At 31.8% G+C, this 24,520-nt stretch overlaps 3 protein-coding genes across 11 annotated transcripts; all 3 read left to right on the top strand.

Moving 5' to 3' along the window:
* On the top strand, positions 266-6,054 carry LOC109334869. 3 transcript variants are annotated; one of them, XM_019570854.1, is made up of 12 exons: positions 266-322; positions 524-636; positions 1,127-1,275; positions 1,405-1,529; positions 1,835-1,943; positions 2,052-2,091; positions 2,388-2,477; positions 2,587-2,686; positions 2,783-2,922; positions 3,677-3,779; positions 4,691-5,340; positions 5,484-6,054. In XM_019570854.1, the coding sequence occupies exons 2-12, from the start codon at positions 551-553 to the stop codon at positions 5,776-5,778; spliced, it is 1,887 nt and encodes a 628-aa protein (XP_019426399.1). In that variant the 5' UTR covers positions 266-322; positions 524-550; the 3' UTR covers positions 5,779-6,054. The 3 variants fall into 3 exon arrangements, with proteins under 3 accessions (XP_019426399.1, XP_019426400.1, XP_019426401.1); XM_019570855.1 differs by lacking the exon at positions 266-322 and having other exon boundaries at positions 411-636; positions 5,484-5,640; positions 5,677-6,054; XM_019570856.1 differs by lacking the exon at positions 266-322 and having other exon boundaries at positions 412-636; positions 5,484-5,613; positions 5,674-6,054.
* Positions 9,106-13,720, top strand: LOC109333833 (calcium-dependent protein kinase 26-like). Its single transcript, XM_019569409.1, has 7 exons — positions 9,106-10,497; positions 11,077-11,220; positions 11,340-11,492; positions 11,873-11,988; positions 12,072-12,239; positions 12,558-12,782; positions 13,418-13,720. The coding sequence occupies exons 1-7, from the start codon at positions 9,642-9,644 to the stop codon at positions 13,544-13,546; spliced, it is 1,791 nt and encodes a 596-aa protein (XP_019424954.1). The 5' UTR covers positions 9,106-9,641; the 3' UTR covers positions 13,547-13,720.
* Positions 19,290-24,266, top strand: LOC109334921 (protein WVD2-like 4). Of its 7 annotated transcripts, XM_019570929.1 has the most exons (11): positions 19,290-19,513; positions 19,620-19,628; positions 20,133-20,377; positions 20,851-21,216; positions 21,311-21,369; positions 21,871-21,948; positions 22,517-22,600; positions 22,738-22,813; positions 22,903-22,974; positions 23,080-23,187; positions 23,672-24,266. In XM_019570929.1, the coding sequence occupies exons 3-11, from the start codon at positions 20,141-20,143 to the stop codon at positions 24,125-24,127; spliced, it is 1,536 nt and encodes a 511-aa protein (XP_019426474.1). In that variant the 5' UTR covers positions 19,290-19,513; positions 19,620-19,628; positions 20,133-20,140; the 3' UTR covers positions 24,128-24,266. The 7 variants fall into 7 exon arrangements, with proteins under 7 accessions (XP_019426474.1, XP_019426473.1, XP_019426472.1 ...); XM_019570928.1 differs by lacking the exon at positions 19,620-19,628 and having other exon boundaries at positions 19,290-19,541; XM_019570927.1 differs by lacking the exon at positions 19,620-19,628 and having other exon boundaries at positions 19,290-19,564.

The raw sequence follows: 24,520 nt of genomic DNA, 5'->3' as shown, positions 1-24,520 counted from the left end.
TTAAATATAATATAATAACACTTTTATTCTCAAATATAACAATAAATACAATAACTTACTATATGATTATTTTTCCCTATCCTAGAGTTGAAATGTTGGATACTATCATAAGATGAGATCCAATTAATATAATAATATTTTCTGAGAGAAATACTTTTAGAAAGAAGTTATTTTAATAAATTTTGTGTAAACTACATTTTTTTCACAACTACCAAAATCATTTGACATTATTTTAAAGCATTGTATAACAAACTACAATGTTGTATTGGACCAATTCCCTTTCACGGACACGGATTCTCTCCAATACTCTGTTCAGTACATAGTATGCCCCTTTTTTATTGTAAAAAACAAATCTTTTATTTTTCTTATATATTCAATAATTTAATAATAATAATGATAATAATGTATTGGGGTACCCAATTCAATATTTTGATTTGGGTGTCTGTTATTTCTCTCTAATTTCATGTACTTGTTAGTTTATTTCCATCTGAAGAAATATACCATGTTCTGTATTTCATTGTAGGGTGTGAATGGTTGGATATTGAGATCTATGCTCTTTGTTGTTTGGAATTTCACCCAATTTTCCCTTATTAAAACCATCATCATAGCTCAGCTGCAGAAATTTTCCATTTTCGTGTAAGTTGGCTGTTTATTAATTAAATTTTAGTACTTTGATACTTGCATTGCTGTTTTAGTTGTGTTGCTGATCTAGTTCAGAATCTTCAAATTTATAGTGTATATACAATTTAGTTGGATTAATGGGTAGAATAGAAACATACTGTGATCATTTATGTGACAAATACAAATTTTCTTATCTTTCTAGACAAACAATTGAGAGGCGGAATTGTTAGGTTGTTGCTTCGTAACTAGGACGCCACGAGTTTAGATTCTGAAAGTGGTCTTTCCGCGTACCTGAGTAAGACTGTATGTATCTACCTTTTGTAGATTCACTGGACCGCCTTTGTATGCTAACAATCATGTTTGATGACGACACGTGGATTTTAGACTAGTCTTATTTACCACCCAGAGCAGAACTTATGATTTAATTTTTTTTTTGAGAAATCAGAATCATATAATTGGTTATTTATCAAATGATTTTCTGAATGCTTGTTCCTACTTTCCTTAGAGATGCAAAGATGGAGAAAAAAAGAAAGATTGTGCAGTATAGGGAGAGGTTGGACAAAACACTTGCCTCAGCGGATCTAACAAATGACCAGATGCTCAAAACCCTTGTCGAAAGTCAATTCCTACCTTCCTCAAAACAAGAGGTAGAAGGTAATAACATTCTCTAGATTCCTTTGAATTCATTTAGAAAGAAGCAGAAATGGTACTAGCCGGGTGTAATTATTATTCTAGTCAGTAAAGTTTGTTTTTTGTTTGAATTTTTTTATTTGGTTTATGCAGGATATAAGGAGAAACTAATAGAAACCAAAACTGCAGAGGTATCTAACATTCTAGATATGTTGAGGAGTGTTTCTGTAGATGATAAGGGAGCTGAAGGATGTAGTACATCACACACTGATTGGAAAGTATGCCATCTACTCTGTAGATTTAGCCTTGTTATGTTTTCTCGATATGCAGATTACAGACACTAACGTAACTCGTTTAGATCTTAGTCTGTTCATTTATATCTTGAACCATTTTGTTATATTTATCCAATTGGTAACTTTCTTCAAGATGGTTTACTCTACTCTTAGACTTGAATAGACTAATGCAACCTTGTGTGACATCTGTGTTCTAAATCATGTTTACGTTTCGGGTGATAGATAATAGATACATAACTTTTTCAATCTAATTCTTAATTATAATTTTATATTTTTGCTTCTTTCAACAGATAAAACAGGATAATGATGAGTTCCGTGTAATGTACCATGAAGCACCGGAGGGAACTCCCTTTCATACTTTGCTAGTTGAGGGCTATGTAGATGGGCCTGTTGATGTTGGTAAGTAGCACTCGGAGAAGAATTTTTTTAGGATTGCCCTTTTAACATCAAAAGCCATATTTTCGATTTTAACATTTGAAATTTAATGACTTCTTTTCTTCATTATAGGTTTATGCCTCTCATGGGAGACTTCCCTTTACAAGAAATGGTGAGAACCATAGTGCATCACATGCTTTTAGTTTTTGGTATATCATTACCTTAACAGCACTAAACAGTGGTGTTTTTGTACTTGTCGATTTCTATATAAGGTTGGAAGTTATCGCAAGTAATCAAAATTACATTTGCAAGACTTCTTTTTGCATCCATCTGACATTATTTTTGTTATGCTGTGGTCCTGAAAGTTTCTGTATAGCACATTATGCTTTTGAATCTAAGTTGTGATCGCAATAAAGATCTCGGTCATGCTTCTAGCTGATACCCTTTTCACAATTTTTCATTTATCAGGTGGCCTCAGTCTACAATTCCCCCCTTCAAAATTACAGCATCTGACTGTTTGCAGAAGGTCCAGATCGGGGAACAAATATCACTAGTTAGGTTTGTCATGTAAACATCAATTAAAAAATTATTTTTAATCTCATTGACCTGCTAAAAGCCTTAATTTTTTGATCGCTGCTTATATTTTGCTTCGAATTTTGGAAGAAAGGATGAAGGTTTCATGGCCGCTGTCTATGAGGGAGGTTATAGTGCATTATTATGCCTTTGAATACTTTCAAGAAGACTTAATAGTTGTTATTTTGAATTCGGTAGTCACCTGGACCCTTCCTTCTCTTTTAAGAACTTCAATTCTAAACTAGATCTAGGCTTCATGGAAATGAAATTTGTGCTTAATTTGCTTTCAGATCTCCGAGTCAAACAGAGTTAACGGGACCATTTTTGGTTTTGACAAGGATAAAATTCCTGAAGCAAAGGATTTTGTGAGATTGGATTTAGTGGGAGGCCTTGTTATTCAGAAGGTGACATCGGAAAGAAGTTACTTTCGGTAAGTTTTAAGTGAGCACTCAAACATAAGAAGTTACTTAAATGAAGTAATGGAATGAAATGAGAATACAGTCAGCTGTTATAGACCATAAAGCCTCCTCCTATTGGACCTTGATATTAAAAAAGAGGCAACAATATAGGATAAAACTTCTGCATGTAAGTGGATTGAATACTGATATATGGTTTTGTTTCTTTATCAAATCCATAAAGTGGGTAATTTTGCCCATAGATTTTGCAAGTGAACTGCGCTAATTTTAGGTAATATTTTTTGTACAACAGCAAAAGTTTATGATGAGTGTACAATGAGTTTAATTGTATGTGAAAATTAGGGGCATGCTTTCTTAAACTATTCATTGTATATGAAACTCAGTGCTACAGTCTTCTAAATAGTTCAAGCAAAGGTATCTTTATAGATATAGTTCCTGATCACCTTTTGTTTTTGATTGCTACTTTGCCGAACCTTGGCTTTGCTGATATTTCTGTGAATGTTTGTGTAGCTATTTTGATTGTTCTATCTAAAGTGATTCTACTGTTTGCACTGATATTTGGTAGCTTGTCTTATGTTTCAATTATAAGTTACCTATTCATTTCTTATTGGATTATAGAAGAAATACATAATTTAAAGGTTCTTTATAGAGCCTTATGCTTGACTTCCAAGTTCCAACATGTGCTGAAAAAGGAAAAATGTACTAAGGAGAAGGGATTTGATTAGCAACATTGATCCTAAGACTTACTTTTCTGTCAATTTTTTGTAGGACAATAGCAAATATGGATATAAAACTAGATTTTGTACCTCCATCCCTTATAAATTTCATTTCAAGGCAGCTCATTGGCAGTGGTTTCAGACTTTTTCAGAAGGTCCTAGATTCTTTTCAGATATACTTCTTTTAGGCATTCAACAAATATTAACTTTGTTTTTAAATTTTATTTTGTCATCTACCAAGAGATGGAAAATAAGTCATAAGTAAATGTAAGGCTGCATTATATTTTAATTTTTGATGAAAACACCAGCCTCAAGGATGATTTATTTTATTTTTATTTATTATCAGTATTGGTGAGGGTGAGTCTCGGCGCAATAGTAAGGTTGTTTGCCTTGTGACTTATAAGTCATGGGTTCAAATTCTGAAAACAACCTCTTCGCTTGTGAGTATAAGGCAGCTTTCGTCTACCCTCCCTAAACCCCATTAGGAGGGAGCCTCGTGCACTGGGCCGCTCCTATTATTTGTATTAGTATTATTAAAAATGGGCAAGTTGGTGCTATAAGGCTCCCACCATGTGCAATGTCCAAGGAAGGGTCAGTATGCAGTCTTACCTTGCATTTGCAATAGGCTATTCCACAAACCGAACATGTGACATCCTTGTCAAATGGCAACAACTTTAACCGTTGCGCAAGGCTCCACTATTAGTACTATTTTTATTAAGGGCGGCACAATGTTTGAGACTCCATTATTAGATCAAAATGATTTTTAATGGGAGGGGGTTAATAGAGTTATTTTTACTAGAAGGAAACCAGGATTACAAAGAAAAAATAGGGTAGAATATCCTCCTTAAACCGAGCAGGAAAAGGGAAACAATATATCTATATTTAAATTATAGGGTATTAACATGTATTTAACATATAGTAGGATTTTCATGGCTTCTTGAAGACAGGTTTCAGCTTATTTACCATTTTCTGCTAGCTCATGTACATAAAACATCCTCACATTGTTTTTTTATATTTATTTTTTCTATCATCTTTTCACATTAACCAAGCATTGATATTGTTATAGGCTGTGGCTTCTAAGATGAGCAATGATAAAGAATTCATCCAGGCCTTGCGGGACCCGTTGTATGTCAGAATTCGTGAAGCTCTCTATAGCGCTAACGGATCAAAGGCTATGGGTGGGGAAGAACTTAACCCAGTTGATAACGTTCTTCCTGCTGAAGACCCTATTCAAAGTAAGCAAGATGGAGCAAAACATGAATCTTGCGAGGATAGGAACGATCGATATGCAACTAATTTCGATTGTGAGAATGTAGAACATGTTGGAGAGATTGCAGAAGAAGATAGCAAAGAGATTGTACAGATTGAGGAGGAGGACAAAAAAGATGGCATTCCAAATGAGGAAGTTGATATAAGGAGTGCAGTGAAGGACAACAAAAATGTTTATATCAGACCAGAGGTAAAACTGGCTCTAGAAACATTAGATAGGGCTATTTCAAGTGTTCGAAAAAATGGAGTTCGTTCGCGCAGGTCCCCTTCTAGCTCTGCTGATGAAGAGCCCCACAGAATGGAAAAAGGCGGCACAGTTGATTCATATTCTTCAAAACTTAATCAACAAGGTCCACAAAATGATTTTAGTTTTCAAGTATCAAACAGCACTATGCCAGAGGAAACTTCACAAGAACTTGGGGATAACTCTGTCATCCAAAACTTCAGGTGATTATGTCATTGTTTCTCTAGTTATTTTGGTTTTGTATCCTTCCATATGGTTTCTTTTAGAAATATAAGCCAACTAATACAAAATCTTGTTAATTGTAAGTGTATATTTAACTGATGAATTTATTCTTATGTTCCTACAGGCACACAAGTAAAAATCCTAACTTAAAGGAAGTAGACTACAAAAAAGTTGTACCAGCTTCACCAAAGCAGAATCTTTCAAGACCAATTGAAGCAACAATGGACCAAACAATATGTAATAACAAGCCATTGAACATAGATACAGTCCAAGATATGTCTTCAGATGACCCTAAGAATTCAACTTGTCAGAAAAAATCAAACACCCTTGTAACCCAAGGTATCTCTTCTGATGTACCAAAGCAGCCTAAAAGGCAGAAAAAGTATAGATATTGTTGCTTTCTGCATAACCTAACCTAAAGATAAGCAAATAGTTATAGAAAACTTATTTCCCCATTTACAATAAAAAAGGAGAAAAACTAAATGACCAAAAGCAGAATAAAGTAGGGTATTTATAGGCATCTTGTATTTTCAACTTGCAACCAAAGCCTCAAAAACTTAGAACAGGTTTTGGTATTATCTTACTGGGGGATTCAAATATGCTAAAGTGGTTTTCCCTTTGGTTTTCTTGGACTAATATTGACATATTATCTCTTTGTTTTTCAATCAGCCATATGTTGTAATATTAGATTATTATGTTTTGGCCAATCAATCTTGGAAATGTATTTGTTGCAAAAAAAAAGTGGAAATATTTCAAGGGAAAATAAAAGATAGCAGAAGGTGATACTTGATGACAAGGTGGTGTAACAAACTAGGGCTTGTACATTTGTCCAATGGCATTGGTATTAGAAAAATGACATTTGTATATACATTTGTCTAAGGTCATCTATTTTTCTTCCTTACTTAGGTTAATCTTATGTCTTTTGTATCAAATAAACAGAATATTATCATATCATCCTTCATGTTACTATTAATACAATTTATCATTTGGATCATTCTTTTTTTCATTTCATATCTAAATTTTATAACTTTAACATGGTATGAGAGTCATGTCATCTACACCTAGAAGGAAGCTTAGACTTGTGATCTTTTTGCCAGTTTATTTCTTCAGTTGTTACATCCTTGTGATCATTTATCATCCTTGGAGATAACTTCTGCCATAAATAGTTAAACATTGTTTGCTTTTGTGCCGGGTGGTTAAACTTAGAGGTAACTTTTGTTAAGAATGATTAAATATTGTTGTCTTCAATTTCTTTGCCAAGAGCTTGCAAGGCTCATCTTTGATTAATTGATTTCTCCCTCTATACTTCAAACATAAAATAGATACCATTCTCTCAATCATCAATTCAATCATAGTACTAATATGTACAATAAGTTGACACTTTGAGTCTTTGTTTGGGAAGTGGATGCCATGTTTCATGATCTCTGTAGTGCATGACAATTTGCTGCCATGTCTTTCTTGGATTATATACTTGAAAGGGATATGTGAATCAATTCTTATTAAAAAATGCACGTTCAGAACATCAGAGTTAGTGTGTCACCACTTATAAGGAAACTCCTTTTCCTTTACACTTTTTATAAACCTTTTCCTCACACTTTTCTCCTTTAATTATAATAAAAGAGCATTTTCATCAAATATTGTGTAGGTTTCATTGTCAAATATTTGAAATTGTCAGGTATTCTTTCCATCAAATAAATCTATACAATGAATTCTCTTCAAAGTAGTGTTTATGTAGAAGACCAACCTTCTATTAATAAAGGTTGACTTGGTGTAGGTTGTCACCTAATGGGTTATGAGGCAGATAATCTTACATCAATCAAAAGTTCATTTTTCAGTATTTGGACTCATGATGGTTGCAAGACAAATTACTTTATCATTATATTGATACTCACTTCTACTAACTTTCTAATCTAAAATAAAGTAAAAATTGTAGTCGACTCAAACAAATAAGAAGTAGAAATAAGGTAAATGTTAACAAATATTCTTACTATTTAATGAAATAAAAATAGTAATTTTATACTTGGTCTCATTAAAGTTGAGAATAAGCTTGGTTGAGCTGACATGAATAAGTCAGATTTGCATTCGTAACTCATGGTGCGAGCCTAATCTATTAGCATAGTATAGGCTAAACTTTAAGGTTTAGTTGCATCTAGTTTAGTGTTACCTAATCTACAAGCCAATTTAAAATTTTCATATTTAATTAAATTTATAAATAGTTTTTAACTTTGTATAAATAAGTTGTACCTAGATAGAAGTTGTGTAAAAATTTTTGACATTTCTCTCAAATACAATGCATAAGCTTCACAATGGCTATGATATATACTTTATTTTCAAGGTATGAGTCTTACATTTTAAAAACCTAGTTTAATCTGGAATTATATCTAAATAACTACTTTGAAATACTATATTCTAATATACTTTAAATTATACCTCTAAATAGCTTAGTTGACTAGAATGCAGTAGTTTATTTGAATGAACATTTATGCAAACTAATAAGTTAAACATATAAACTTAAAAAATAACCTATTAATTGAATATGTTTTAAAAAAAAATATATGTTTTTGACATTGAGATTGTCATAGATCATCAAACCTAACGATGTCAAATGTAGACTTGGTTGTAGACTTATGTCTTACTACTTCATTTGTTTTGACCTTTAGATACAATAGATATAAATAATAGAGTTGATATTTACTTTAGTTTTTATAAATTTCGACATGTACCTATTTGATTTCAAAAAAACTAAAAATCTAAATTAGTTCTTAAATATCGTGAATCAAAACCAAAATAGTCATAGGTATAATAATTATTAATTTTTCTCATATTTGATTTTTTTTTGTACCTTTTGAACTTTTGATTCTTCAAATGACCAAATTGATATATACAAAACAATTTAGGGACAAAAATATGTCTTTATGGTAAATAATAATTTTCAGGAAATTAACTAAGAAATCTAGAATAAAAAGTTCTCATAAAAATAGTAAAACTTTCTTAAAAAATTAGTGCGTTAAATACTCTATTTTCATAAATTGAAGATTACCCATGAGCAAATTCCAAATATGCTACATGACAATAATAAAGTACAAGTCAAATTTGGCTGTTTTTTAAGACAATGAAGTTCCCGCGAAGCCCAGTGGCGGCTTACCTAGTACAAGTGTGGTCTCCTCCTCCCTAGCACAAAAGGAACCCCACCTTACAAGAAGGAAGATGCTTATCGATCTTAATTTTTTTGTCTTTCTAAATTGGAGTTTGTCGACAAATACAAAATAATATTTTTTAATTTTATTTTATAAAATTAATGTATCATTATCCACGTGTCTAGATTTAAATGGATAAGAAAGAAACTAATACACTCGAGAAGAAGAAGAAGAAGCTGTATTCACTTGACAAACCACTTGAATAGGGTAATGAAATCTGGAACATCCACTTAAGCAGTGTTTGTCGAAAAATATGTCATTTCATACGTTATATTATTTACTTATTCACTGCAAATTATGTTATTTAAGTTAGATATTTAATAATAAATATTTCTTTGACGAATGGAATGAGACATATGGAGGAAGGTTTTGAATGATTCTTATGTTTTTTTTCTTTCCCTCCACTTTCTTTCTTCCTTCCTTGGTTTCCTTTCATGAACAACACATTTGCACGACCTTTTGGACTTGGAAACTGTCCTACTTGGACCATTTCATAATACTTGCTATTCACACCTTCAAAATCAATCATATAAATTCATCTTTGAAACTTTCCTCTTACACTCCTTCAAATGCGTAATTTTACACGCATTTCCCTCCTCCCATTTTTTCTATAATGGTTTTCTTTCATATGCATTACTGTGAATGATTTTCATGTTTCTTCAGATCAAAATAGATTTTTCTTATTATGCTCTTCTTTAACACCCTTTATTTTATTTTCTTTGTTATTCTGGTATAGTGAGTGGGGTTGGTGCAGAAAAACCAATAGGATTTTGATTTGTTTCTTATAGTTTCTTAGTGTAAGATGTTTTGGTCTTAAACCCTGGTGCCTGGTATATCTCAAACAGGGTGAGACTCGGCGCAACAATGGGATGTCAAGGATTTTTATCCTAGAAACGGCCTCTCAGCTAGTTGGTGGTAAAACTGTCCACATCTACTCTCTCGGACTTCATCGGCATTCGATGTGTACTTGTTTGCTCTTTTTACATATCTAGAAATCAAGTTGGATTCTTTTTACCCATTCAAGTGTAGCAAATTGTTTTCTTTCACTTGGATTAACAACCATTGGTATTGACTGCTAGTGTAAGATGGGAAACAATTGTGTTGGATCAAGAAGCTCCAAAGATGGACTATTTCCTTATATTCTTCCAAGGTCATTCTGGTTGTCACAAAGTACCAACTCAATTTCCAATGTAATCTCACCTATGACTAAAATTCCAAATCAAAATGCTCTAAACATTGTTCAACAAAAACCTCCAGAGATAATGAAAATTCATAACAAGGATATGAAGCATGAAGAGGACAAAGATTCTAAGTCTAGTTCAGAAGATCAAGTAAATCACATAAGGGAAGTAGTTAAAAAAGAGGAGCTTTCCAAACCAAAACCAAAGATGCTCCAAACTGTTAAGAGGGTAAAAACTTCAGGGCTTGAAGAAGATTCAGTCTTGTTGACAAAAAGTGGAAATCTGAAAGAGTACTATAATTTGGGAATCGAACTTGGAAAAGGACAATACGGAATTACTTCCCTTTGCATTGAGAAAGCTACAAGGAAAAAATATGCATGCAAGTCCATTGCAAAAGAAAAGTTGCTGGTAGATGATGATGTGGAGGATGTGAGGAGGGAAATTCAGATAATGCACCACTTGATAGGAAGTCCTAATGTGATCTCGATCGAAGGCGCTTATGAGGACTCGGCTGCAGTTCATGTTGTGATGGAATTATGTGCAGGAGGTGAGTTGTTTGATAGGATTGTGGAAAAGGGGCATTACACAGAAAGAAAAGCAGCTAAGCTTGCAAGGACTATTGTTAGTGTTGTAGAGGCTTGCCATTCCCTTGGAGTAATGCATCGCGATCTTAAGCCGGAGAATTTTCTTTTTGTTGATGAGAAGGAAGACTCTACCCTTAAGGCAATAGATTTTGGAATGTCTGTTTTCTTCAAACCAGGTTTGGAAGAAAGTCTCTTTTTTCCTACCCTTGTCTTATTAACATCTATCTCCAACTGTTTTCCTTTGAAAAAATGTTGTCTTTTGGATTTGAATTCTTTCCATGGCTGCTTATCCTAATATTCATTAGTAGTATAGTGTGCTTTGTATTAGGGAACTTGTTAATCCTCTTTGACAAAGTAATGGACTTTTCTTAGTGTAATTATATATACCTACTACTAGTTTATGATGATATAGAATAACCTTGGTTAGGAAAATGCTTGTGTGCATATGTTTCTATTAGAAATTATGCAGCTATAGTTTATTGTCTGTGTGGAAATCTTTTTGCCATTGTTTATGATATACTAACTAATGATGTGAGTTAATTTTGTTGTAGTAGCATATAATTGATTTGCTTTCCTTTGAAATCAAACAACCGGATAATTTGATAAATGAGAGAAAGCTTTGCTAAAGAATTAAAATTCTTGCTATCTAGATGCTTCCCTAAATATAATAGTATAATACTAAAATTCTCTGCATTGTTGTACTCGTATGATTATTATGAGTATATGTCACTAATACTAACACACTTAATTTACAGGAGATGTTTTCACTGACATGGTAGGAAGTCCTTATTATATTGCACCCGAAGTTCTACGCAAAAAATATGGACCTGAAGCAGATGTATGGAGTGCTGGAGTGATCATATACATTCTCTTATGTGGAACCCCTCCATTTTGGGGTGGTAAGAGCTCTTACGATATCTCGTCCTTGATGATCCTATTACTTTGTTTAAATTGTATCTCCTTATAGGTTTCGTTTGGTTCCGAAAATTGAAAATTTCGTATTGTTCCTTGTTAATAGAATCCGAGCAAGAGATATTCAAGGAGGTTTTGGATGGTGATCTTGATTTCTCTTTAGATCCTTGGCCAACTATCTCTGAAAGTGCAAAAGACTTGATCAGGAAGATGCTTGTTAGAGATCCTAGAAATCGAATAACAGCACATGAAGTTCTTTGTAAGTGAATCATGTTATTTAGCAGCAAAAATTTCATTTCATGCCACATTTGGCAAGTCATTGCAAAAAAATTTCAAGGCCTTATTTTTATAGAGTAGTGGCCTAGTCGATACTCGATAGTTTCCTTTGTTACAACTTCAGCACTTACAATGAAAATCTAGAAAAATTGGCATAAAGGGGGTGAATTATTCATCACTAAGCTTACCATGCTGTTAAACTTTTCAGTTTTATCAAACACATGCTAAGAAAGAAACTACATACTTTTAAAGATTTCGGACAAAATATTAGGCATGGTATTGTCAAACACTTGTGACTTGTGAATACTAATTGTCATAAACATGAAGTTTTTTAACCATCTTGTTAATGATAATGTTTTGCAGGTCACCCTTGGATTCAGGTTGATGGAGTTGCTCCAGACAAGCCTCTTGACTCGGCAGTTTTGAGTCGCCTGAAACAGTTTTCTGCTATGAACAAGCTCAAGAAAATGGCGCTTAGAGTACGCAATTTTCTATCACACAATGCTCTCCATGAGAGTATATGTTTTCTCTCTTTTAATATTTTTCATCTCGTCCTTGGCAGATTATTGCAGAGAATCTCTCTGAAGAAGAAATTTCCGGATTGAAAGAAATGTTTAAGATGATAGACACAGATAACAGTGGCCAAATCACTTTTGAAAAACTCAAGATTGGACTGAAAACATTTGGTGCCAATCTCACTGAACCTGAAATATATGATCTAATGCAAGCTGTAAGTATTAGCCAAACATTTTCTCCTGATATTACAACATTAAATTCTTATATCTTTAAGACTCATTATTCAAGTAGTAGTAGTCTTATTGGACTTGATTTGAAGTAGTTTTAACTTGTAACTTGAACAAGATTAGTGTTTCTCCTTCCATGCTTTATGAATAATCTTGCAAAGGAAATCTCTAAGTATTATTTAACCAAACTTTCTTAAGCTAAGTATAATAAAATAAATCAATGATATAAAACAATCAAAATAGTGAAGGTAGTAAAGTAGCATATTGTTACAATCCATTTGATTCAATTTTGTTTTGTATTGCAGGCAGATGTTGATAACAGTGGCACAATTGACTATGGAGAATTCTTAGCTGCAACATTGCATTTAAACAAAGTTGATAGAGAAGATCATTTAGTTGCTGCTTTCTCATATTTTGATAAAGATGCAAGTGGCTACATTACTCAAGATGAACTTCAACAAGCTTGTGAAGAATTTGGCATGGAGAATATCCACTTAGAGGAAATGATCCAAGAAGCTGATCAGAATAATGTGAGTACATTTTTAAGTAACATAATTTAATGCTTGGTATATGATCAATGAAACTATAGCTCATAAGGAATAGATGTTAAACTGGTAGGAGCCATGCATGAAAGAGATCTTCTTGATGAATAAGAAGGATGAAAAATAAATGAATGAGAAAGAAAGCTTAAAAAAATGAATAAAGAAAAAAGAATGAGAATCAAAGCTTTCACTAAATAGAACTACATTTCTCATTATTGACTAATATTCTCATTACTGAATTGATAGAATAACTACTAAAGTAGAAAACATAGATTGTTAACAAGATAATCGATTAACTTTGTTGATTAATCAATTATCACACACAAAGTTCACATTAACAAACTGAAACAACTAATTATTTAATCGATTAACAACACTATATATATAATCTAAGTCATTCTAACAATACACTTTGCTAGATAGCCATAATGAGTAATAAACTTTACCAAATTGATATTTTCTAATTAGAATAGGTTATGTGAGTTTCAATATGAAGAATTTCTACCAATTGAATGAAAAGTAAATAAACATTTCAAACCATGCTTTTTATATGTTGTTCTGATTTTCATTCATCTTTTGATAATGTTGTTAACTTGGTAATGTTACATGTCTTATAATTTCAGGATGGCAGAGTAGACTACAATGAATTTGTAGCTATGATGCAGAGAGGGGATGTAGATTTAAGTAAGAGTGTTCAAAAGAGTACTACTAATTTTGGCATTGGATTTATGGAGGCACTATCAGTGTGTTAAGAAAAACAACATAGGTTTCTTTTGCTTTTGTTAACTTAGCATTTTCCCACGAATTTAATTTCTTGTAAGAAGCTTAGATGTAAAAATTAACTTAAGATAGTTTTGTTTTATGGTTTTTGGGCCATGTTATGTAAAGTATAGAGAAAAACTTTATTGTTGGAAGTGTCACGTCTCATGTCTAGTTCTCTCATTTCCAATACCTTAGTATGATATCAGACTCAAAGAGTTACGTGTAAGGCTCACAATGAATCGAACCAACTCGGTGTTAGCTCGATAAACTTGGCTCATGAATCAAATGAGTTAAACTTGAGTTGGAATTGAGCTCGTTAAATAAACGAACCGAACTTGAGTTGGATATAGTTCGACTCGTTTTGTTCATGAGTTGATTCAATATATATAAATTAATTGTTTAAGTTTATTATGACTCATACATTATTTTTATATTTATTGTTATTATATATATAAACAATAATATATTTATATATATAAAACTTTTTTGTAGTATTTTTTTTTTCAAAATTTAATTAATTATTTGAGTTATCTAAATGAACCATTCAAACTGATCCGAACAGTTTGTGAACTTTAACCGAGCCGAATTCGAGCTAAAATAATAACTCCTATTGAACTCGAGTCGAGTTTTGAGTCGAACCAATCCTTATCGAGCTGAACTCTGGTTCAACTCGGTTCGACTCGTTTCCAACCTTACTTATATGAAGGGAGGGGTATTGAAAGTCTCACATCGTCTATCTCATTTTTTATATATCATTTAGGCTATTTCTCGGAATGCCAATTTATTCTTTTCTAGGTTGGCATGGTCACAACTTAATTTCAGCCACACCAATATTTATTTTAGAGAATTGAATGCATCTTTCTAGAGTGGGACAATTCATCTTAACTAGTATAACATGAAATAGTGACTTGTCAATAGAGTTGGTAGAGGGAGCTTTTCAAATGGTACTTTCCATGGTTGACACTTAAGGTTCAAAGGATAATAATGATTTTCCTAATATAAAAAATATTACTATATGGATTTTTATTTCCAACCCACCTATGAATGTATAAATTTGAATTGTATTGTAAGACAAACTATAGATCTATAGAATGATAAGAAAAAAATTATTCATCTTAGAGATATCATCTACTACTCATCAATAGTTCTACTCACAAAAGAAACATAAAATAATATGATTAACCTCATAAATAGTTTTTTCCTCTTTCATGCCTTAACCCTTAATCTTATATTGTTGATGTCTGAAGGAAAAAACATTAACTGACTATTTTTTTTTCAATATCGAGTTAACACTCCTTATGCTTTTTTAATCCAATTTTGCTTATAAAAAAAGATTAACTCAACAAAATACAACTCAAAAGAATAATATAATTAAAGATGATAGAATACAATTGTAGAAAGGTCTTATATGTTCCACATATAATTGGTTTTTAAAATATAAAAGAAAGAAAGAGAAATATATTTGGTGAGACAAGTGATTTTTATCTACAAAATGAATGAATGACTCATATGCTCCATCAACAAATTTACTTCAAACTCTCATGGTGTGTGTGCCCTAGAGACACAGAATGTGGAGGCCCCCCCTCTTGGTTTTGCCATGCACACCATAATAACATGTTTGCGCGTGGAACACACGCTCTGGTTAAACAATTCCCATGAAGCTAGAATACAAAATAGAGTAGTGTTATTGTCAAAATTTCAATGTCAAAATAGCATTATTGTACAAGATATGCTAATATAAGATCTCTTCAATTTTCAGGGTTATTACTTCTTTGGTACATGACAACACAAGCCAATAACTCAAAGGAACCACCCTGCTTTGCCCTTGTCTTGAATGCAATGTACCACCACCCACAAATCTCCACCACACACATATATATCAATATTTAGGAAAACTAAGTTAAAAATTATATTATACATAAATAAATTACATATAAAAGCTTTATTTTTAAATTTTTTGAAACAACATAACTATCTCAGCTTCCTTTTAAAGAGGTAGACAAAACACTCCAACTGTTGTTCTTTATCACTTTAATTACTTTATGTACTAATGTAGGTGTATAAACTCAAGTACAAGTAAGTTTTAAATAATTTAATATCTACACATATAAGAGTGTTATCTATTATCTATCATAAATGTATCTTTCATGATTCATATATATTAATTATCATTAAGTAAAAGTAATACATGTTTTTTTTACACTTGAGATAAGTAGATATTAAACTCATTTTTAATCTAGGAAAACGAACCAATCATTTCTAGCTCTAAAAGATCCAGTACAAATTCAAGGTTTATATAACAATCTCCAACGCATTATAAAGGAACTCTCTCGTAGCTAGAAAGGACGGATATTAGATTTCCAAATAAATGTTGTATAAGTCAAAATCCCAGGTCATGCAGTACTACCCTATAAACAAAATATAATTTTGTGAATCTCATAATCCTAATAGGATTATAAAGGGTAAATTAAATTAATGGAGATCACTTGTATCACTTTTGGTGTTCATTTATGTATTAATTCAATTAAAAAGTGCTATCTAAGTAAAAAATCATAAAAATAGAAAATATTTTTTTATATTACTTGTACCACTTTTTTTGGGCATGTGATCCTTATCCAAAATAAATTAGTTCAAAATAAAACTAGGGAAGTCATTTTTAAATGAAAACAGAATAAGATACATGGACTTATTTCATATTCAAAATCCTTGTTAGATTTTCTATTTTTTTCATATTATCAACATATCTTCTTTTTTTATAAGTAAAAAGTTAATCATTTTTGGAATATATGATTGTTTATCTCAATCAGTATTTTTCACAAAAATTGAACTATAATTTCTTAATTTTTCTAAAGATTTAATGAAACTTTATACTATATGAACCCAATGTTGGTTCCATGTAATAATTTCTAGACAGGAAAGCATCATCTAAGTATTGTTTGAAGTTGGAAGCCCTCATGTTGAGACAGCTCACGCGCAGTTGGTGGGAGGTGGTGGGGGTACTTATCACGGATAACGTGATAGCATCACACATCATTCCCATGTTCTCAAATAGTATGTTTTTTTTTGGATCTCCTATTCGACAGTGTTGTGTCATTTTATAATTATAATTTTTTTAAATATGATTGGTCAAAAAAATATTTAATAATTACAAATTTTATTTAAATATTTTTTTTTCAATTAATCAGAACTAATAATACATAGAATGATATAAAAAGTGGGAAAGCGGATGTGTTTTTTTTTGGCCCCTTTCCCTTCTTTCGTTCCATATTCAATACTATCTACTTTTACTCCTTAATTTACTTTTATGCCTTTTTCCAACGTGATACTATGATTTCAATCTGCTATCTAATCATTCATAAAATTATAATTTCTCTTAAAGAATAATTCAACTAGCTTTCTTCTACGTAACTCCATTTTTATACCCCATCTACCCCACCAAATACATTTTTTTATTGATGAAATAAGGATTCATAATAGACTTAGGATGGTTGAAAAGTGTGGGAGGGTGAGGCCAAATAACTTAGCTATATGAAAATCTAGTTCCCACTACTAAAATGGTTAGCTAAATTTAAAAACATAGAATTTATAATTTAGTTTAAACATAATAAATGAGTACCTGGACATAACAAAATTGATTATCGTTGTCAAAATGAGGGTGAATTCAATTGGTAATGATTTAACTCATATCCACAAGAACTTGAGTTTGTATTCAAGTGACAATGTAAAGACATGTTGGTAGATCGGTTATAATGGTCGATATTTATGTAATTAACCTTCATAATTTTGGAGCTTTTTTAGTTTATCATTCACTTTAGAGTATATTAAGTACATATCCTTTAAAGTTAGCCATTCACTTTATTATTATCACAAATCTTGAAATGATATTTATTAGAGGAAATAAAACAAATCTATATAGATACTCACTTGTATATGCAATTAAGAAGACAATGGATATGCAATTATCCGTTTAAATAATCTTTCTAATCGCATGAACCAGCCAAATATAAGAGAATTATTTGCCCCACATTTATGTTCTTATTACTATACCAAAGACAATTTATTGGATATGAAAGAATCTTCATTACTCTAAGTCCTATGAAACATACATTGTCTTATTCATCGTTATTATGGTCAATATGGTTGAACTTTAGTCAGCATTTTGTAGACAATAATCATCTTTGTCAATTCCAAAATCTCCAAAACATAACATTGTAAGAAATCTCTTCCCTTTTAACATAATATTAATTTTAATGAAACACGTTGACGTTAGCAATCTTCTTTTCTTATTCTCCATCGAATTTCTTTATTAAAAAACTTTGCTGGCAGTAGTGGCACACACTTCTAGAAATTGGTTAAGCATTAAAAAAATCATATGAATGAAATGATTGATTAATCAAAATTTCGGTGAATAATTTAGTTAACTAAATGCAACCAAATTCTACTGGCATATACCCATATACATACATTATTGTTAAGGGAATGGAGTATCTCCTTGTACAAAGAGATAAGTTATTTCTGTCAGTGAAATCATGACATGTGTTATGTTTTATCATTTTCTATAAAAATATTTTTAAAAGTAAACAAAATAGCACACATGTCACATTTTTACTGGTTAGAGGAAATAAGTTATCTCCTTATACAAGGAGATACATTATTCTCTACTGTTAAATTGTCCTTTAACAGTAAGATGTCAGATTTCTGAAAATGATACTTATTGTTAAAGATAATTACACATTTAAATAAATTAATTCCTTACATCACAGTTGATCATAAAAAAAATGAAAAAATATAAAATAATAATTATTAATTACAAAAACAGATATTATCTTCAGCACCTATTTTTTTGTACAGAAAACTTCAGATTATAATCATATTTAAGGAGAATCAAACTTCATATGGAGGGTGGATTGGTGTTTCTCAGTTTTGATTTCACCCATGTAATTTTTTACCTTAAAATGGATGGAGTGACAGTTAAACCAGAAAAAACAAAGACAGTTTGCTACTAGTGACAGTTATAAGTTGAAAGTAGTAGAGAAGTCATTGTAGAAGTTTCTATAAGAGTGTATTTATTTTAGGAAAATAAGAGCTTTTCACATTTTTATAACAGTTTGGTTTGGCTTTTGAAAAAAACGATTATATAAAAAAGTTTATGTGAGGATCTGAAAATATCAGTTTGTGCTAAAAAACTTTTGTTGAGAAAGAGGAGAGAACCCACTTTACCTCATTTTTTTGATAAAATTATCCTTATAATTTTTACGAAATGACCATCATCCTCATCATGTTTTACCTATATTTCACATTACACTCCTTAAAGAGATAAAATTTTGGATACTACATACGTATAGGAAAATACAAATCAATTAAATAAAATTATATATTGCATGCTGAAACTATAATCTATTCACTGCTTCCAACAATGTGAAAATTAAACGTAGAGTGTATTATCAGTATAAAAAATTATACATGTTAATACATTATTCATACAATTTATTTATATTACTTTTCTAAAGAGTTAATGATTAAACATTAATAATGAACTAATGTTAGTACATACACATTTTTCTCTCAAATCTATAAGTAAGACTTCCTCATACTAAAATTACTATTTGATTTAAAAAAAATTCTAGGAAACACTTATGACTTTATTGGATGTAAATCCAAACTCTGTTAATAATATTTTTATCTATATAATTTGAAGTCTTTTCTAAAAATAAATTATCAGCTTCAATTATTTTCATTGAAAACTCATACCACTGTGAATCTCTCTCTCACTCTCTCATGTCACCAAGGAAAACTTGAGTATCACCAACTTGTCAATTACACCTTTACATAAAAGCAAACTCTTTCTGCTTCTAAGTTCTAACTCAAACCACCATTCATCATTATATTCTCTTCTGTTCTCTCTTCTAAACTACCAAACTTCTGCACTATTCATTCTGTGAATTCATTAATAACATCCTCATCTCTACTTCACTCAGTGTCCAAGTGAGTCTTGCTTAATAAATCAAGTTAAGTTCTTAAGAACCCAAGTTTTAGATGTAACTATAGTGTATATTTAATATATCATTTCTGGTATTCTGTTTTCCTACATTTATGTTTGTTTAACTCTATTGTGGCATGATTCTATAGTGTTTATTTTACTGAATTATGTGTATTTTATGTCTAGATCATGAAAATCTTATCTGGGTATGTGTTAAGCTTGAGAAGAGTTTGCATGGGATTAAGATTTCTCGTTATTCTTTGTGTTATCAATGAGATAAGTGTGGCACTGAAAACTAAGGATTTTAATGCAGGAACTAATGAATAACGGATTAACAATGGAGTATTGGATTGTTGAGGGACTTAAGATTGAGGCTTTTGTGTAGCTTCATATGTGTTCTATTTATAGTGTTTTTGTCTTTTTGATAGATCTTTTCATTTCTAGTGCTAAAGCAAGGAGTTGTGATGCATGTGAGCCAAAACATTATGCAGACATTTACCCTCCTCAAACCTCACTAAGTGGGAGCCTCGTGCACTTGGTCGCCTTTTTTTTATTTCTTACAGCTTATCATCCCTCAATTTTACTTTGTGTAACAGTTTATAGCATGATGGAATCTGAAAATGGGGTTGTTGTGGAGGAAGAGAAACATGTTATTGGGGTAACAACCGAGGATAATATAAAGAAGGAAGTTGAAAACAATTGTAATGTTGCAGAAATTCAGATCAAGAATGAAGAACCTAAACCCAAAGTGGAGACTGAAGTGCCCAATTCTGCTGGTGACACTGCTGCAGTTAAATCATCTTTAACTTCTTCTGCAAGTAAAAAGTCTAAACGTGCCAAGGTACCATACACAATGTATCATATTTTTTGTTTAAACTAAATCATAGTCCGATGAGTCATGACGTAACGGTAAGGTTGTTTGCCTTATTAACTGGAGGTCATAGAGATTAAGTCCTAGAAACAGTATCTCCACTTGCGAGATAAATACGCTCCCAAACTCGACTAGTTGAGAGTCTGGACCACCTTTTTTATATTGTAGTCCTTATGATTATTAAAGCAATGCTTGTTAAACATGTCAATAACAGAATATATGTATTATATTCTTTGTTTGATGTATTTTGTAAATAGAACATATGAAGAGAGTAAGACAAAAGAGTATAACATTTTGGTTACACCCTTTTGGTGGAACCAAAGTGAATAGAAGAAGAGGGAACATTAGATTCAGTTTTGTTCATGCACTAAACACAACCTTGACAGTTACAACTTAGAACAAATGTTATAGGGAATTTGGCTAATTGAAATTCACATGTTTAGGAACCTGGTCTTAGAGCTGTTGATGCTTCCAAGAACAACAAAAAATCCAAAGATAAACCTATTTTGAAGGGAACAACATCTACATCTCAAAAACAAAGACCAACACTTTCTCAGAGCCTCACCTTCCCAGCCAAATCAACTCGACGAAATGCCATGCACAAAAGCATTGATGATGGGCATAATTCAGTGAAGGCAAAAGTTAAACAAGTTCTAGATAATGGGACTAAAGCTGATGCTTCCATTCTTCATTCAAACAAGTCCATTAACTCAGAAGTGAAATCAAAGGAAGCAAAAGTTGACACTAGAAGTTCTAATCACCAAACTTCCTTGACAACCATGCCTAGTTTTAAACGCTCTGTGTCTGTGGTATGAATCTTTTTTCTTCATTGCATTATTTTGTGTAGCTTAATTATCATTGGTTTCCTTGTACATGATATTAGTTCTGTCTTCTGTCTACCAGTTTGGAAGGTCTACTCCAGTGAATGGAGTCGCCAAGAACCATCCCTCGGAGGCATCGCCGTAAGTTTCAACCTGGAAAAGCCTGGTTTTAACTTGTGTCTATGGTCCTGGTTATGTGGTTCTTATCATGATTGTGGAAAATGTGTGATGTGTCTAATACAGCTGTGATGCGGTTGTAGAAACTACAAAAACCACTATGTTACGGCCGCAATTATGGCTGCGGACCACAATTTAAAACTCTGCTCTTAAGATTTACCAACAATAATGCTACTCATACATTTACATGTATCACCTTAAATTTTCTTAGTTTTTGTCATCTTATTATAAACTAATCTAATTATTTCTTCATACTTTTCAACATCTGAGAGGCATATACTAAAGTGCTTCTAGCATTTTTCATTTACTACACAGGATTTCTATTTACTAAGAAAATTTACAGGAAAGCTATCACAAATGCCTAATATTAAGGGGATTCCTATATTCAGGGAATTTATCTGCATTTTTTATCTTCTGGATGGAATCGCGGATTATATCGCCTTATGGTTTTTTAAATTATTGCAGAACCGTTGATCAGATTTTGAATCCAGCAAAAGCTACAAGACCAAATATAGAGGATGGAGATACTCAATCCACAACTTTGTATGATTTATTATTCCTTGTTACACTGATGACATTATGTTATCCTTGCTCATCTACTAGTAACTCTTATTAGAATTTTAATTATGTTACTTGTTGCATTGACAATTTTTGATAACAACAATGCTACTAACAATAATGCTACTCACACATTTACACACACATCACCTTATGTGTGCTTAGTTTTCATCATCTGAACTATATCTTCTTTGTTATTATCATCTGAGTTGGATATGAATTGAATGTAGTGCTTCTAGCACTTTTTATTTACTAAACAGCAATGCTACTCACTGAGAAATTTATTATAGGAAAGCTATCATTAAAATGTAACTGACAAAAGCTAAAATTGTTTCACTTTTCTCAATCTCATTAGTGGGATTCAGCACTTCCCTTCACTAAATCCTTATGTATAGTTTGTTTATCTTAAGGTTTACAGTGCTCGACTGGTCGGTATCCATAATTTTCGGTACTATCGGCTGTTTTGGAAAAGATAGATTCAGGAGGTTTATCTGCATTTTTTCCTAGATGGAAACATGTATTATCTACCTCATGGTTTTTTAAAATATTGCAGACCCGAACTCGATGATCATATCTCAAGTCCAGAAAAACCTACAAAACCAAACAAAGAAGATGAAGATACTAATTCCACAACTTTGTATGATTTATACCTTGTTACTAGGATTTAAATTATGTTACTTGTATATGGGCATTGACAATTCTTGATAAATCATCTTACTTTAATATTTTTATTTAACTAAAAGTGTTCATGAAAATGTTCATATATGTTATCAGAGGTGCTACTACTCAGAGGAACAGTGGTTCTAGATTTTCCTTCAGATTGGAAGAAAGAGCTGAAAAAAGGAAAGAGGTTGTTAATGGAACCTTGCACACTATTGTTGTTGTTCTAATATTTTTGCAAATGTCAATTACTAATACTATTATACCCCTTTTTATTAGTTTTTCTCAAAGCTAGAAGAGAAAATTCATGCAATGGAAGCTGAGAAAACTAATATGCAAGAAAAATCAAAGGTATATATCACTAAAAACATAATGAACTTAATATATTTATGTTCCATATTGTGCCTTGAGTTTTCACTTTTATCATATTATATCCTTCCTTTTGTTTTATGGCAGGAAAACCAAGAGGCAGAGATCAAGAAATTAAGGAAGGCTTTGACATTCAAAGCCACTCCAATGCCAAGTTTTTACAAGGAACCACCTAGTAAAGTTGTTCTGAAAAAGGTAACTAATCTATCACATGTTCTCCTAGTTCACACTTTCTTCAAATTGGGGTCATGAGATGCATAACTACATTCAGAAGTAAACTGATTTTCTTTTCAAAGTTTTATGGTAAGGTTATAGATGCTTATCTTTTGGTATTACAATAATTGGTTCATGTTGCTAAAGTGTTTCTAAGCTAGATAATCTTCTCTTTGTTCTTATGTACTTATTTCATTGGGTTTGATATTCAAGTTCTTTCTTTTTTCTTAGACAGTTGGAACACAAGCATAAGGCTAGTAAAATCGGTGCTTTAGCCCGCGAAATATTGTTGATCACTGATATTCTTTCCTCGATAAGGCTTCATCTTATTACTTTCGAGCACGAAAAATGACCTCATCTTATTACTTTAGGTCCCCCAAAACCTTATAATTCACTTTAGGCCTAGAATTACATTGGCTACCACTCTTTTTAGATTTACATTCTAATGTATTCTATCTATCATTAGATACCAACAACTCGCCCGAAATCCCCAAAGCTTGGAAGAAACAAAGGATCTGCTATGAACAACATTCCAGAAGAAGATAAATCTTGTTCCAGCCCACATGAGAAACAACAGCAGAATGATTCAACCAAGGCGAAAGTAAAGGGTAACAAAGATGAAATTTCAAAGAAACCAATAAAAAAATCCCAAGCAAAGTTGCACCATTATCAAGAAACTGTAACTAATAAAACTGAAGGTGACTCTGTCAAGTGTACCATGAAGATTGTTACAGGAATCAACCAAGTTGCAGAATCATGCAATGGAAGCAATGAAGAATGCCAACATCCACATGTTAAGAATTCTGAATGCAAAAATGAGATGGAGCTAGAATGTGAAAAAGATCCTCAACCAAATGGTGCAATACTATTGAATTCAACTATGCCTGATCTTGTATCTTATGAGGTTCCTGTTGGAGTGTAGATTAGGATCATTGGACCTAGTAATTGTATAAGCTTAGAGCTCTATATTATAAATTATTTCATTATTGTTGTGAATATAGAAGTTGCTTCTTGTTCATCATAAACGTGTATTGCAAGTTAAAGTTGTTCTTTACATTGAACTAGTTCCCTTTTGTGATGTATATCAAAAATGACTTATATTAATTCATTATTCAGCAATGAAATATTTGACTTTTAGCCTAATACGATATCCGGCGACATAGTGCAACCTTACTATAACAACTCTGTTATTTGCTTGAATTGAGGTCACAATTCTGTTATGTATCCAACATCATTCACATAAAGGTTTATGTGTCTCAGCCTATGATACAAAAAAATATTTGCATCTATAAACCTTTGGTGTACATCGTTTTGA

Source organism: Lupinus angustifolius, chromosome LG19 (assembly GCF_001865875.1).
Source record: "Lupinus angustifolius cultivar Tanjil chromosome LG19, LupAngTanjil_v1.0, whole genome shotgun sequence".
In the NCBI taxonomy this organism is placed as follows: Eukaryota; Viridiplantae; Streptophyta; class Magnoliopsida; order Fabales; family Fabaceae; genus Lupinus; species Lupinus angustifolius.
The sequence above is the reverse complement of the archived record's forward strand: the minus strand, read 5'-3'. Positions and strand labels throughout refer to the sequence as shown.